Source organism: Ambystoma mexicanum, chromosome 8 (assembly GCF_040938575.1).
Source record: "Ambystoma mexicanum isolate Mex_15411 chromosome 8, UKY_AmexF1_1, whole genome shotgun sequence".
Taxonomy (NCBI): Eukaryota; Metazoa; Chordata; class Amphibia; order Caudata; family Ambystomatidae; genus Ambystoma; species Ambystoma mexicanum.
In genome coordinates this window covers 21,911,396-21,927,970 of record NC_090929.1, presented here as the reverse complement: position 1 = coordinate 21,927,970, position 16,575 = coordinate 21,911,396, and the positions used below count along the sequence as shown (strand labels likewise).

At 49.3% G+C, this 16,575-nt stretch overlaps 1 protein-coding gene across 2 annotated transcripts in view; it reads right to left on the bottom strand.

Annotated features, from left to right (window-relative positions):
- GLE1 (GLE1 RNA export mediator) overlaps positions 1-16,575 on the bottom strand; it is a 570,581-nt gene that overhangs the window by 171,520 nt on the left and 382,486 nt on the right. For both annotated transcript variants that reach the window (XM_069609167.1, XM_069609166.1), the window contains exon 12: positions 106-235. In XM_069609167.1, the coding sequence (XP_069465268.1) occupies positions 106-235 (130 nt within the window). The remainder of the gene's footprint in view (positions 1-105; positions 236-16,575) is intronic.

Sequence of the window (16,575 nt, the reverse complement as noted above, 5' to 3'; positions counted from 1 at the left end):
GGTCAGATCACCTCTGATACAACACAGCTCCCTGGTTATCCACGCATGTCCTGGGGAATCAAACGTCACAATCCACTACACCAGCCCACAGGGTTCAGCACTCACCCCTTGCTTGTCCCTATAGGGCCACCGCAACTGTATGACGGCAGCATAAAGCCGGATCATTCCAGACATTCGTTTCAGGAAATTGTCCTGCTGCTCCACCTTGCCATCGTCCACCTGGTAGCCAAGCGCTCTGTGCAGAGGAAGAAAACAAATACATCAGGGAAAAAAAATAATAATAAAAAAAAAATTAAAAATAATGTATGACAGCAATACTTAAAGCATTAATACTTGGCAGGCAAGAATTCTGATATTGCATTTTCCCACCATAGATTTCAATAGAGCCCAGGTAACCTTCCTGGCTTTTGAGGCAAGTAAAGCCCTTTTAGCTTCATTCACCTGCTCGGGTCCTATTTTGGGGCCACTCGTGAGCCCTAAAGTCTACTAGGGCATAGGGACTTCCTCCCTCACTTATGTTTTTTACGGTGTCATTTTAATGTAGCACACACCACCATACAGTGTAGTATCACAGGGGTACTTTATATCCCTTTTCGCGTGTGTGTGTCCATCAGCATTTAATGTGCCTAGGGCGGACTGGTGGCGTGAACCAAGTTTTTCATCTTTTTTCAATGGACTCCCATGCCCCATCGATTTTTCTCAGTAAAATGCCATTTTGAGTGCCATATAGTCACAATTACCCTTCCACGTGGTGCAAATTGTCCTTCAGCCATCCTGTTTTCTTGACCTCAAGGCAGAAAACACGCCCGCTTTCTTGGCTTCCTCCAGGCAGGAAACACGTGAAATTATGGTGTTCACTTTTGTATTATTAGGCAATTACCTTTCTGTCACGAACTGGTGAAGACTGGGTTTGGGGAGATCTAGTCCCAAAACACATTCTTGCCAGGAAGCGTTTTTTTCCTGGCCGATGTGGGCTTTGTGACGGCACGTGATTGGCAGCCCTTATGCGCTTGAATGGTGTAGAACATTGCCATTGGTGGGCTGGGGTCACTCCCAGTCTGAATTTTGGATAGGACTAGGAGCCCTGCAGGCGTTTGGGAGGTTGCCCACTGGAACCAAGAGCCCACAGAGGAGGAGACTACATCGAAGGCAAAGAGGACTGATGCCAGCATTGCCCAAGCCATCCACCGGTGAAGGCCGAATGTCCTTCCCGCGACCAGAGAAGACCCTCGACAGAGCCTTCTTCCTCATGGCTGGTAGGATCAACAAGTCCCATTGTCCTACACCATAAGCCCGCTGTTGGAACTGTCCCAGGAACAGCCTTAGGGCTGCCCATGCACTGTCAAGGACTCTGCTGCGATTGCTGCCATCCGGAGCTGGAGCTTTGGACGCTACAGATGCTCAACTAATGGGCCAGGAACATTGCTGCTGCTGTAATCGCCATCAAGCATGAAGTCACGACACGAGTCAGGCCTGCTGCCCCAGACCAGGGTTTCTTTGCCACAATTTGTTTGCTGGGTCTTGGCGGTCCATTCTCGTCAAGGGGGTTGCGTTGGCTGCTGTTCAGAGGAATCCGGCCTGTCTAGCTGTCCAGACACAATGAATGGTGTATTGTCTTTTCTATTCTTTTTATTGATTTTCTTATGTGAAAACACACACGTCAACATTGAAAGTAAACAGATTGACCCCTGTCCCGTCTCCCCCCCACCGATACAGAACAAGCTGCAGTACAAAGTTCACCCAATTTCCAATATGCATAGTGTGTGTGGACAAAAACCTTTTCTGAAGTCCTCGTGTAAAAACCCCATAGCTACCGCTCAGTCTATTGCAAATTTTGCCTGTGCACCCTGGAAGGTATACGACATCCATTGCAGAGGTGTAAAGTGCCAGATTTTCGAGAACCAGTCATGCTCCATGAATGGGTCCTTCACCTTCCATTTCTGTGCAATGACCAACAGTGCTGAAAGTGACAGAATCATGTATGCTTTCTTAGTGGGTCTTGCCCACTAGTTCCACCCGGGTATGTGTAAGCCTAAAATTCCGTCCCCAGGACTTTGCTGAGTGTTAGTTTGAAATATCACGTGCATATGCTGATCAATTGGTTTCCAGTAGGTTTGTAGTTTGCTACAACCCACCATATATGCAGCCAGTCCCCCTCCCTTCCACAGTCCCTCAAGCAATTCCCCACCGTGTTAGGGTATATCTTTCAATTACGACGGGGTGTAGTGCCACTGCATCATTAGTTTGTATCAAAGCTCCCTTATCTGAATTGCTTGTGTGAGTTTTGGGATATTATGCCATAATTCCTCCCAGGTTTCCTCTGGGATTCATACACCTAGTGTCCCCTCCCGGGCCCTCATGTAGCTGGGGCGCCCAATGGTCATGGTGTGGTTCGTTGTTAGGTAAAGCTTGAACATGTTGGAAATTAGGTTTGTCCCCGGGGTCCGTTGTAAGAAACTTTTCAAAGGGGCTTAGGGATCTAGCTGCCCCCGCCCTTATCTTGGGGTCCATAAGCCAATAGCGCAGTTCTGTCTGATTCTGCTAAACCCAGTCCCTCCTTGCCTTGGATGAAAGACTATGTTCTGGCCTCGGATCATTTCCCCCATTTTGGTATAGCCTGCTTCCATCCATTTCTTTTAAACTTTTTGTTGGTTTTTTAACACAAACCAACAAACAGGCTATGCATCGGCCGCAACTACATTCCCGTTTGTCCCCCCTCTCCCTCCTTCCCTCCCCCCCATTTAGTTAAATCAGAATCAAACGCGCATCAGCCAGATTTACGTGGAGCCGTTGTCAGTATTTTGATCTGGAGGTGTCCGTCGTGTTGTTGCTGGGGACGAATTCGGCGAAGAGACTCTGCGGTGGTGATCAGGTATGCGATATAGGGTCTCCAGATGTCGGGGAGGTTGAGCGTGCAAAGGGAGAGTCTTTAAAAAGACTGTCTACATCCTAGCAGTAGGTCACATCGTTTAGCCTGCTTTGCAGACTCTGTGGCAGCCCTTGCCCCCAGTTCATTGCGATCCTTTGTGCCAGGACCAGCAGTAGGCTTGCAAGTTTGCGTCCAGAGGCTGGTAAGTGCCTACTTAGGCTAAGGAGTGCCAACGTAGGTTCAGCGTCCAACTGTGTGTCTATAATTGCTGAGGTTTTCTCAAGTACCAAGTTCCAGAATGAGGAGATACGCGGACAGTACCACGCTAAATGCATGAAGTCTGCATCAGATGCACCGCAGCGGCAGCATTCTGACGATATTGGATATTGTTGGACGTTGTGCATGTAGATTCGCTGGTGTGCGATACACTTGGTGCGGGTAATTGAAGTGTATTTGTTTATATCTTGTATTTAGTGAGACTTTCCGAGTCTGCTGTAATATATAAGCCCAGTCTTCGTCTGCTGTTGGAGTGCCAAGCGCTTTCCCCCCCACCTTCACCCCTCTATGATCTTCTAGGGCCCGTAGGCAAGCGAGTTATATATCCTTGAGACCAGTTGGCCCTCGCCCTGAGATTGTATCACCTCATGCAGGAGTTTCCAGGTAGGTTGTTTATGTGGAAAGGCAGCGAGGGTGGTTTGAAGAGCGTGTAAAAGTCGGAAATAGATGAACATGTCTAGGGTGTTATTGCATCCCATGTCTCGGGCTTTTGATGGCGATATAAATATGCCCTCAGGGAAGAGGTCACTTAGTGATTATATATCCAGTTCATCTGTCCATTGCAGGTAGATCCTCTCTGTGGTTATGGAAATCCTGGTATGACCCTCCCAGGAATGAGGGGGGAGAACCTGGACTGGATGTCACTCTTTTGCGCCATTTGTTTCCAGATGGTGTACGGGGTGAAGACAATATTCATTTTCGTGCGAGGCACTTGCAGCTGTCCAAAGAGGACGGCTCTGAGGTGGTATGGCGACGCCAGGGCTCTTTCAATCTGGACGTGGGACCTGATAAAGTGTGTAGCATACCAATGGCCGAGAAATTAGTAGTAATGTTCCAGGTCCGGAAGAGCGAGACCACCCTTCATCACGGGTTGGATCAGTGTGTTGTAGGCTACTCTCGCCAACTTGCCAGCCCACAGTAGGTCAAGGATCATGCTTCTGATGTGACGAAGAAAGCTTTGTGATAGCAGCAGAGAGATGCTAGTGAACAGGTATAGGAATTTAGGTAGGATAACCATTTTAACCAGGGAAACTCTCCCCCACAATGTAAGCGGGAGGAGTTTCCACCTGTTCACCTTGCTTTGAATTGTTTCTACTGTTTTTTCATAGTTGTCTTGCATGATGTCTCGGGTGGATCTGGACAGCAGAATGCCCAGGTATCTGACTTTCGATTGTTGCCACCGGAATCCAAAAACAGCTGCAAATTGTTTAGTGTTGGCGGTCAGGGGGAAGATTACGGATTGCGAGTGGTTCATTTTCAGCCCTGAAAAATTGCCAAATTTGATCACTTTCTGCATCACTAGTTTCAGATTCTCGGCAGGGTTCTGGATAAATAGGGCTACGTCGTCTGCGTACAAGGAAATAATTTGTTTATGGGGGCCAAGGGAAAGGCCATGGTTTAAGTGGCAGCTTCGTAGATCGGAGGCAAGAGGTTCCGTGGCCAGGGCAAATAGGATTGCAGACAGGGCCGCCCTGTCTTGTTCCCCTATGCAGTTCTATGTCGGCTGACCGGGTGTTTCTTAGGATAATGTTGGAAGTGGGGTATTTGTACAGGAGAGTGACTAACCTGACAAAGTAGTCACCTAGACCCATGCGTCTCAGGATGGCGAAAAGAAAAGGCCACTTGACTGAGTCGAAGGCCTTTTCGGCGTCGAGAAGGATTGCTGTTGCTTGGCAAACTGGATCAAGTACCTCCATGACACTGAACATCCTTCTTATGTCAAAGGTATTACGGCCTGGTATGAAGCCTGCTTGGTCTGCTAGTACCATGGCAGGCATTAGAGGAAGCAGCCGTGCAGTTAGGATTTTTGCTAGGATCTTGTTGCCTAGGTTTATTAAAGAAATCGGTCTGTATGAGGCACAATCTTCCCTTGGTTTGCCGGTTTTATGGAGAAGGATGATGTTAGCCATACAGAGGGTTGGTGGTAGTGTTTGTTTTGTTTTATTCGCATTTATATAGCGCACAACAGCCCGAGGACATTGTGGCACTTGTTACAGTACAAAGCTTAGTTACTTAGTTACATGGTCATTAGCAATATATATATACACACAGGTTGCAATAGAGTTACATAGTCATTAGCAGTATATATACACAGGTTACAATATAGTTATATTACATTTGTGTTAAATTACAATATACATGGCAGAAGTGGAGGAGGCAGTCCTCCACTTGCTAGTTGACGAGAGTGGCCTTGAGGTTGTAGAGTTTCAGCTCGAAGGGTGGCAGGGAGTGAGTTCCAGAGTTTCAGTGCAATATAGGAGAAGCCTAGACCTCCCGCTGTGGCTCTCTATGCGTGGTATGTGTAGCTGGTTGGTGTACTGAGCTCTGGTGGGGCGAGTGGATGTGGTCCTTGATATTGCTTCAGATAGGTATGCTGGAGCGGTTTTGTTGATGCACCTGTGAGTGATGGTGAGGATTTTCAGAGTAATACGGTCTTTGACCTGGAGCCACTGTGCTTCACGTCTGGCGTGGGATATATGGTCTCTTCCAAGGATGCTCATGGCGGCTCTGAGGGCATCGTTTTGTGTGGTTTGCAGTCTGTGAATGTTTTTGGTGGAGGTGCCAGCTAGAAGGGCGTTGCAATAATCGAGTTTGGCTCCTATAGTTGCTCTAGCTATGGCCAAGCGGTTGGGGGTGGATAAGTAGGGTTCAATGGCATTGATGAGTTTGGTGCTGAACGCTGATGCAGAGGCTATGGCGGCGACTTGTTTGTGCATCGATAGATTTCCATCAATGTGAACACCTAGAGACTTGACAGAGGACGACACGGAGATGGTTGAGTTGTCCATGTTGAAGCTGTTGTATTGGGGGCTTAGTTTCGATAATGTGTTTGTCTGGCCCAGGATGAGAATTTCAGTCTTCTCCCCATTAAGACAGAGGCCGTTGATTGCCATCCAAGCTTGGATAGTGGCATAGATGTTGTGAAGGGCCGTGGCGTCTTGGTGATAGAGTCCAGATAGGGGTAAAAGTACTTGAGTGTCGTCTGCATAGTTTGTATATGCAACACCCATGGAGTCAAGTAGGTCAAAGAGGGGTTTTGTGAAGAGGTTATAGAGGGTGGGGGCTGTACAGGATCCTTGGGGGGGACAGCAGTTTATAGTGGTAGGATCTGCGTTAGCTGTGTCGGAGTAGACCTTCATGGCTCTTCCGTCAAGGAAGCAAGTGATCCAGGATGCTGCTTGATTAGAGAAATGGGCTGCATGGTTGAGGTGGGTGGTGAGTGTTTGGTGATCTACCAGGTCAAAAGCAGCTGATAGATCGAGGAGGAGCAGCAAGGCAGGATTGCCTTTGTCCATGATCTGTGAGATTTGATTTTTTAGGTCTAATAAGGCAGATTCTGTTCCATACCCGACACGGAAGCCAGATTGTCTTTTGCCTAGTATGGAGTTAGCTTCTATGTATGATTGGATCTGGATGTGAGCTGCTTTGTCCATGATTTTTAGGAGGAACGGGACTGTCGTTAACGGTGTGTAGTTGTTGGGTTGCGCTGGGTCAAGTGTGGCCTTTTTTAGAAGTGGCCTCACCCAGGCTTCCTTGAGATTGTTTGGGACAGTTCCTGTTTGGAAAGATGCGCTAACAAAGGCAGTAATCAGGGGTGCTAGGTCATTGGCGCATTCCTTGATTTTGGGAGGGCAAATGTCTGCTTTGCAGAGGGATGGTTTGAGGTTTTTGATGAGATTAAGGACCTCAGGTTCAATGACGTTTCTGAAGGAGAATTGAGCGTGATTGAGATTACTACGCTTGTCTTGTGTAGGGCGGTTGGTTTTTTGGTTTGGGAGGGCTTTGCAGTGGTTTGGGATTTTGTTCTGGAGGAGTTTTATTTTGTTGAGCATGGCGGACTGAATGCTGGCACATCAGGCTTTGTTTTTAGTTATCTCGTCAGCGGTAGCCTGAGGAGTGACTAATTCACCAAAGATTGCGAATAGTTCTTTAGCTTGGGAGTTGGCCTTTGAGATCCTATCATTGAAGGAGTTGGATTTTGCTGCTAAAATGGCTTTTTTATATTGGAGGGCTATTTGTTTGAGGAGGCTCTTATTTAGATCACTCTGATCCGTTTGTCAGTTTAAGCGACTGGTGCTTTTGAGCTCGGAGGGTTTGGAGTTCTTCCGAGAACCAAGAGTTGCAGTGAAATTATTTTTTTTCCTTCTTGCTTTCAAGTGGGGCTATAGAGTTTATGGCATTGGTGAGAGTATCATTGAAGATAGCTGATAGTATAATTGGGTCCTGAGAGAAAGGTGGGCTAGGCAGAGGCTTTTAAGGTGGGGACGCAAGTTGTCTGCGTTGTTTTTTAGAACTTCTTATTGTGGCAGGTGGTGCGTGGGTGAGCGTCTTAGGTTTACGGTTGGTGGGGATGAAGAATTCGATGCATGTGTGGTCCGTCCATGGAAGGACGGTGTTTGAGGTAATGTTGGATGCACAGTTGTGATCCATGACCCAGTAAAGGGTGCGGCCTTTGGAGTGAGGACTCTTTGGGAGAAACCCAAGTCTGTGAGTTCTTTAGCTAGGGTTGCGGCAGATTTATCCTTAGGATCATTGTATCCTAAATTTAAGTCTCCTAATAGAAGGATTTTGGAGGACTTTTTAATGTTGCTGAGTCGATGGGAGAGGTGCTCTTGGAAGTCAGCTGGGAGTCCAGGAGGTCTGTATAGGATGTGGATGTTGATTAGATTATTGGGGGAGAGCATAAACTTGGCTGATAGGATATCAGCATTACCACCCCATGTACTATGGTCTGCTAATCTGATGGATAGTGAGTCTTTGTGGATAAGGGCGACTCCCCCTCCAATCTTATCACATCTATCTTGCCTAAGGATGGTGTAGCCTGTGGGTAGGGCTAGTGCGATGGCTGGGCAGGAGGCATTGAGCCAGGATTCGGTGAAGCAAAGATTAAGTGTGGATAGTAGATAATTTATCGCGAGGGCATGTGCAGGTAGGGAGCGTACATTCAGTAGTGCACATTTAAGAGGTGGGTGTTGTCTGCCTTTGATGTTTTTGTTTGTACTAGTATGGGGTGAAGTGTCCTTGTTGTGGTGTGTGGTAGTGAGGAGCTTAGTGTGAAGTAGTGTAGAGGCATGTTGGGGTTGTGGGGGGAGAGGGGCAGTGCCTATGCTCATCTTAGTATGGGGTAGTGGTGCAGTGCAGGTGCCTAATCTGGCGTTTCTAGTCGTGATGGGTGTGGGTGAGCAGAGTAAATACCTAGGAAGTGATCGATTTGAGATTGCGGAGTCTGGTGGCTAGGCGGCCGAGACACTGTGATGTTGTAGTATGGTGCTGCGGCATGTGAATTTACAGTGCCCCGGGCGAGGTGTGCTGGGAATATGTGGGAAGGCGTAGAGGCCATTATAGTGAGGGCTATAAGGATGGCTGTGAGGCTGGCTGAGCGGAGTGTGGCAGGGAGAGTGCGGGAGAGTGAAACTATGCCATGATTGGGAGGTGCATTCTTGGGCATCATGATCGGGGGGGGGGGGGGGGGGGGGGGGGGGGTGTGTGTGTGTGTGTGTGTGTGTGTGTGTGTGTGTGTGTGTGTGTGTGTGTGTGTGTGTGTGTGTGTGTGTGTGTGTGTGTGTGTGTGTGTGTGTGTGTGTGTGTGTGTGTGTGTGTGTGTGTGTGTGTGTGTGTGTGTGTGTGTGTGTGTGTGTGTGTGTGTGTGTGTGTGTGTGTGTGTGTGTGTGTGTGTGTGTGTGTGTGTGTGTGTGTGTGTGTGTGTGTGTGTGTGTGTGTGTGTGTGTGTGTGTGTGTGTGTGTGTGTGTGTGTGTGTGTGTGTGTGTGTGTGTGTGTGTGTGTGTGTGTGTGTGTGTGTGTGTGTGTGTGTGTGTGTGTGTGTGTGTGTGTGTGTGTGTGTGTGTGTGTGTGTGTGTGTGTGTGTGTGTGTGTGTGTGTGTGTGTGTGTGTGTGTGTGTGTGTGTGTGTGTGTGTGTGTGTGTGTGTGTGTGTGTGTGTGTGTGGGACAGGGGGATCCTGCTACTAGTGCTAGGTAGTTTAGAGGCAGGGCATAATAGGTAGCAGTTCAACAAAATACAATGCCTAATTTCGATTTTCTAAGTGGTCAATGCCTCATCATACACCTGCAACAGGAGTGGGGCTAGCAGGTGGGTGAAGGTTTTATAAAATTCACCTATTAGGCCATCTGAGCCTGGAGCTTTGGTGTTAGGGACTTCTTTAATAGCTTTGAGGATTTCTTCCAGGGAGATAGGAGCGTCGAGTGGTTTTCTGAGCTCAGTGTTTAGCCAATACAGTTCAATGTCGTCTAGGTATCGGGACAGGTCCCTTGGATCCGTGGCGTAGTGTGAATTGTATCATTTATGTTAGAATTCACGAAAGGTTTCAACAATTTTTTCTTCTGCGTACACTAGTGTCTCTGCCCCTCGCCATTTTGGTGTACTTTGTGGCCTCTGAACATATTTCGCTTCTCTCTCAGCTATAGTTCTGAAATTTTCAAGTTCTGACCTGAGTGCCGCTTGGAGTTGCAGGTTGGTTGATTAGCATGCTTGCTCAAGCTCTTTCAGACGGGATTCACTGGTATTCAGTTCTCTCCTAATCAGCTTCAGGATCCAGTTCTCTTTCGTGAGGGATAGCCCCCTGACAGGGATTCCCAGAGGGTGCCTGCCGATGGAGCGGAACCTTGGTTTGTTTCAATGAAGGACTGTATTTGCATTCGTAGTTCGTCTGCAAAGACTGGATCTTGCAGTGTTCCAGGTTTGACTCTCCAGTGGCGGTTGTGCTTTTTACTGCCTGGGATGGTGCATTCAAGAGTCACCGGGGAGTGGTCTGATGGAGTTCTAGACAGGATGTGGCTATGCCTACAGTGGAGCCGACTGTGGGAGTATACCAGTAAGTAGTCAAGGCGTGAGCTTGTGTTATGCACCCATGAGTGATGAGATACAAATACAAGAACTCTTGCGCCAATGTTTGTGCATCCAGATGTGTCTGAGATCATAGGCAGCACATATTTCCTTGATCTGAAGGCTGGCCTTAGATTGGGAGCCCGTTGAGCCGTGAGATCTATCTTTCCTGGGATCCAACGGTGTGTTCATGTCTACTCTCCAGATGATCATGGCTGATCCTGCAGTTTATAGGTGGGTCATTACCCAATCAAAATGATTTGATCCGTCAGAATTTGGGCCTAGGAGTTCACCAGGATGATTTCCGTACCATCCAGGATCCCACGTACAAGGAGTGCCCGTCCTTCCGAGTCTTTTTCAGTTGATATTAGTCTAAACGTTGCTTTTTTGTCAATCAGGATGGCAACGACTCTAGCGAAGGAGGAGAAATATCTAGGACAGCCCGAGTTGCGGGCCCAGTTCTCGGTGCTGGGAAGAAGGTGCGGTTCCTGGATCAAGGCAATGTGAATCTTGTGTCTTCGTAGGCATTGTATTTTGCGAGCTTTGGTCGGCCGATTGCCCCCTCTGATGTTCCAAGTAGCTATATTGAACATGATGTATGTCGTCTAATCTTTGGCCGAGTTTCTGGCGTTTCCTGTGCCTGGGGTTAGGGTGCCGTATCATTCTGTCGGCTGTATGTTTATGATGGTCGGTCAGACCCACTGCGGGCTGGAGTTTGTGGGTTAAGGAGGTAACTGGCTTTGGGCGGCTTGAACGTAGTCTGTGCATCTTTGAAACTGAACTTCTCTTGCCTGGGCAACCCCCAACTTGCCCACGATTTCCCACCCTTTCACACGGGCAACCCCCAACATGCCCGTAAGTTTACCCTCCCCTTAGAGCACTATCGTGAACTTTTTCTGTGCTTGGGGCGCTAGTGTCCTTCCAAGACATTGGACTCCCGTACAGCCTCATGATTTACGAATCCAGTGCGCGAGGTCGAGTCTTGAGGAGTAGATCGGGCCCGGAAGCGGTGTAAGATCATGGTGGGTTCCTCCTAGCGCAATCTCCCCTTGGTGGCTGTGGATTGTCTGCGTGTCAGCATCCCACCCGATCCAAGAAGGCGTTTGCGTCTTCTGGTGAGTTAAAGAATTGTACCTTCAGCATGTTGAATGCGTAATTTGAATGCGTAACAGCATGGAGTAGAGCAGGTGGTTGTCTTGCAGTCTGCGCTTTACTCCTGTGAACGACGACCTCTGCGCTTGCACCGCAGGAGAAAAGTCCGGAAACAGCTGAATATTGTCGCCGTCTAATTGTAGTTGTTGCAGTCTTTGTAATTGAAGAGGCTAGCTATGATCAGTCTTGGAGCGGCTCTGGGGACAGGGCGGGTAGCGGGGACCCGGTGGGCCCCTTCAACCACGAATAACTGCGATAAAGCAGAAACAAACAGTTCTTTGCAAATGTTTTCCACTAAGTCTTCCATCTTTTTCAGGTTTTGTTGTTGGCGCACCCCAACCAGACTGACGTTGTTGCGCCGAGAGAGTCCCTCCAAATCTTAATATTTGGCCTTAACGGCCAGTTGCTCTGCACTCCCCGGAACCCGCCGCAGCCCCGGGGAGCTGGGTCTGGCATTGTGGAGATGGTGTTCTTCAAGGAGCTGAGAGTTTGAAGATGATTACCCCTCTTGTTGTTGGTGCGGTCTCATCGCTATCAAGGGGGTGCCGCGCACAGGGTGTCAGCTGCCCACGGAGGCCGAGCCCTGAAGCTGTGCCGAGACATTGGACCCTGTGTGTGCTGCCAGGCCGGGCTGTGTGAGGCGCAGGGGCCGTTGAGCTTCAGTTTCCTCTTAGCAGGGGTCTATGGCTCGGTCTTATCCCTTAGGGCCCATCAAGTATGGATGAAGATGGGCGGAAGGTCGGGGGGGCGGGCTCGGGAGGGGGTTGCTAAGCCTCATCTTGCTTGGAGCTGTGTCTTGTTCGTGTTGGAGGTAGTGGCCATTGGGGTCTGCCTCCACGGGGCTCGCAGGTTACTTTCCATCCGCTTGATGATGTAGCCGCTTCTGCGATCTCGGCGCGCTGTTCTATCCAGCGACTCTGTGGCCACGGCACACTGATAGAGGCCAGATCCCAGCGTCTCCACTCAGGCAGCCCCACAGCGCCCCAGTAGGCTGCCTCCTCTGTTCTGCGCTCGACAGCCGGCCTCCGATGCTGTCCGGGTCATCATCGCACCAGCGATAGCTGTCCAAATGGCCCAGTCCGCCTGTGGAGCCCCTCGGCTGCTTCTCAGGGCCCTGCAGTTAGTCAGCTCCGACGCTGATTGGGGCCGGATCACTTGGTTCTCGGCTTAGAGCTGCAGGGTGACACGCTCCGCTCACCGTGTGTTATTACGAGCCGGGCTTGAGGTGTTTCTCGCTCCCCTCAACCTTGCTGCTTGTTTCTTAAATATTCAGGCACAGTTATGTATCGGCACCAGCCGATTGACTTACTGGACCACTTGATTATCGGGATTAATATGGAAGCCACGTCAGAGCTCACAGAGGAGCCATCTTGGTTGGCCCTCTAGCGCCCTCTCCTCCCATTTCTTAAACCCACCCTCGGGGATACCTGGAGTGAAGTCTGGATTTCCCCTAAACGGTGTACAGGGGGATGGGAAGGTGGTAAACTGGTTTTCCCTTGCAAGCCAATCCCAGTGTTGCTCTACTAATGCAGTGATGTCTGATTTGTGTGGCCGACGATCCTTATGTAACCATCGGACTTCCTCCCAGTGGGGCGCCAACCACTGCCTGATCCATCTGTCACCAAATCTTCCCCGAGTCCAAGGCAAACCAATCTTTCATTACTCTGATTTGGGCCGCCTTGTAGTATGCCCAAAGATCAGGTAAGCCTAACCCTCCTTTCTTGGTTGGCAGCTGCAGTGTCTTCCTCACCACCCAGGGAAGGTGGTGGGGGCGGGATTCTTTTTCTATACGTATGCGCTAATATACTTGTATAAGGCGCCGAAATATTATTCTGGCACCGCGATCGGGAGGGCTTGCAAAAGATACATCTTAGGGAGGACCGTCATTTTAATGGCATTAATTCTGCCTAGCCAAGAGGTAGACAGAGGGCAAGTTGCGTGGAGTAGTTAGCGTTAGAGGCCCCTGATCAATTGCATTATATGGATACCCAGTACTTTTAGACTTGGTTGCACCCACATGAATTGGGAGGAATCTCGGGTGTGTCATCTCAGCCCCCTTCAGTGTTAGGTTCAGTATCTCAGATTTGGCCAGATTCACATTCAGCCCCGCCACTTCGACAAACCTCTGTAGGTCTTTAATCACCACAGGCAGTGATGTACCTGGCATCTCCAGGGTCAGCAGCATGTCATCGGCATACACTGATACCCTATACCCCTGCCCCCCCCCACATGGTATGCCCCAAATGTCCTTGTTTAGTCGTATGGTAGCTAAGAATGGTTCCAAATATAGTGCAAATAGGAGGGGTGACAGGGGGCACCTCTGTTTAGTACCCCTAGATAGATTTATCAGAGACGATAGTTCTCCATTCACTAGGATGCAGGCCGATGGATTGCAGTAGTTCGCTCTGACCATGGCCATGAATTTCGGCCCCACGTACCGTTTCCGCATAGTGTTGAACAAAAATGACCATTCCACCCGGTCAAATGCATTTTCAGCGTCCAAGGATAGTAGGAGCGCATGGGTTCCCTTTTTCTGCGTTTTTTCTATGTGGCAGACCCTTCTGATGTTGTCATCAGTCTGTCGCTGCCTAATAAACCCAGATTGGTCGGGGTGGCTGAGTTGTGGTAAAAGTCCCTCCAGTCTAATTACCGGAACTCGCGTGTAGATTTTAGCATCAATGTTTATGAACGCTATTGGTCTGTACAAGCCGCATTGAGAGGGCTCTTTATGTGGCTTGGGGAATAAGAGGATTTTTGGTTCCTCCATTGTAAGAGTAATCTTCCCCGCAGCAGCAAAGGTGTTAGAGTGTCGTCAGTTTAGGGACTAAAATCTGTTGATGGGTTTCACAAAATCCCGGCGTGTAGCAGTCTGGCCCAGGAGCTCTTCCCGAGGGGAGGCGTTTAATCACCCGGAGGACTTCCTCCAATCACCACACAACCGGGTGTATGGACACTAGCAGCGGCGCTAGTCATGTGGAGGGGGGGAGGAGCATGCAAGGTTTATTAAGGGAGCGGGCGGAGGGGACAGCTAGATCCTCAAACGGCCTCGAATGGAAAATCGGGCACGTACCTCCTGAGGCTCAGGGTGTACAAGCATCCCGTCGGGTAAGATTACACGAGCCCAACCGGTTCAGTCCAGGATAGAGATGACTAACGAATACCATTAACAATTTCCTTCTCTGCATACACCTCTCAAACTCCAAACTAAACACAACCACAAACCTCTAGCGCAGCAAACCGCACGAACTTCACTACACTGCAACAACAAAACAAAAAAACACAGACTCGCACACCAGCACACGACGACTACCGGCCGCATACACCTCAGGCCCAGCCGACGGAACCACCGGGCTGAGGCTGCCAACAGCACATCACTGCAATCTTGCACTTTTCCAGCCTCCACCCACTAACCCACCATCCCCCCCTCCAGAGCGCCAGGGGACCACTCCGGTGGTGATAGTGCGCGGTACAAATGACCTTTAACATTAACCATTAACATATCCGCCTCTACAATCTGCGCTCGAAATTTGGGGGAGGAACCGATCTGCGATAGTCCATTTGGTTACCCTCATCTGGACCATCTGATCTATATAGGTTCACATAATTTGTGGCGAATTGGGCTGCGATATCCGAGGTAGCATGACATTTCTCGCCTTGAGGGGATATGATCCCTGCAATCGTGTGGGCAGCAGACTTCTGCTTCAGTTGTCTAGCCAGCAGCCTGTCCGCCTTATTGGCATGTACATAGTATTTGTGTTTGAGTGCTAAAAGACCCCATTCCGCTTTTTTTTGTTTGAAGCATATTCAGCTACACCCGATATGCTGGAGTTTTGAGTAATGCTCTTGTGGGATTACTAGTCATCCTCTCCATAATGCCCTGGAGATCTTATTCTAGCTGAATCTCCACAGCGTGCTTCTGGTTTTGCCACCGGGCACGCAGGGCGATAAGCTCCCCTCTAATAGTAGCTTTGAAGGCATCCCAAATTGTAGCTTCCGCCACCCCATGTCCCCATTCATGGCAAAGAATTCCCTGATCTTTGCCTCTACATCCGCACGTATAGCCACGTCGGACAGGGCGACCCTCGGAAATGTCCATTGCCAAAGACCCTGCGGGGCACATTACTTTTTATTTACACTAAGAGGTGCATGATCTGACAGAGTGATAGGTAATGTGTGATAGCCGTGGGTCCTGCCTACTAAAGTAGTGGATCCCCAGATGTAATTGATTCGGGAGATGTATTGGTGGACATGGGAATACTACATGAACCCTGGCTCAGCCCCCCTCAGTGCGACCCACAGGTCTGAAAGCGCTAGGTATTCCATCTTCCTCAGGAGGGCCGGGGGTGCCTGTGGGGGGTGTTGCTCCTATCCCTTTGGGGGTCCCAGGCCATATTGATGTCCCCCCGCCAGAATAATCTCCCCTTGTGCAAAGCCCTAGAGATCTGCTAAGGCCATCCAAAGGAACCCATCTTGCCCGGAGTTCAGGGCGTAGACCGTGGCGAGCGTGACATTGTCTACTGTCAGTAATAAAAGCGTATCTGCCTTCCTTGTCTGCTTTTGTTGCACAAGTTTGCGCGGTTAGTCCCTTTGATTCCCACAAGTACCCTCCTTGTTTAGGACTCTGCATTCGCCTGGGCTAGAATACGAAACCCACCCAACCTGAGGCGGTTAGCATCGCTTTCCTGTTGTGCGTTTCTTTCATTGTGATATCTGGCGCGTACTGAGCTAGAAATCTTTCCAACTCTGTTTCACCAGGGTATTTAGCTGCTGTATATTCATCGAGAGGAATTTAATCATCCCTGCGGGTGAGTTCCTATGCATGCATGATAGGCTCCCTGGATCAGTACTCCCTTGGGCTCTACCCCTACATAAGCCTCAACCCCCATTTCCCCAACAGTTCCCAACTTCCCCTGACACCATCCAACCACCCCCTACACCCTGCCCTGTGGCGGGTCTGACAGTGCAAATACTTTGAGCTCACCAGAGGAGTCAATTCAATGCATTAGGTTAGGCCAAAATCAATGGGCTTATATAGGATAAAGTAGTTCTGGTAGTTAAATGGAAAAGTGTTTGCCAAAGTTCTTGGAAGTAGTTTGTACAAGAAAGATTCATATGTTGGGTCACAAGCACGTTGCCAAGGTTTCACGCACTTTCGCAGTGAGAGGTATGTTCTCTCGGTCGGGTTTTCACAGTACCTTACAATGAAGAAAAAGATGCAGCTGAAGACTTCTGTTCCTGCAGATCTCGATGTTCCTGAGCCTCAGTAGTGGGGACAAGAGGAAGGTCGTTGGGGGACTCCTGCACTGGGACTAGTTGAAAAGCTGGCAAATGGCAGATCTTCAATTCTGGTAGCTGTAGTCAAGCACACAAACTGGTGTCCCTCTCCCTGGTTATTCGATTTCCTGCAGCACCCTGAGGAAAATACAACCAGCTCG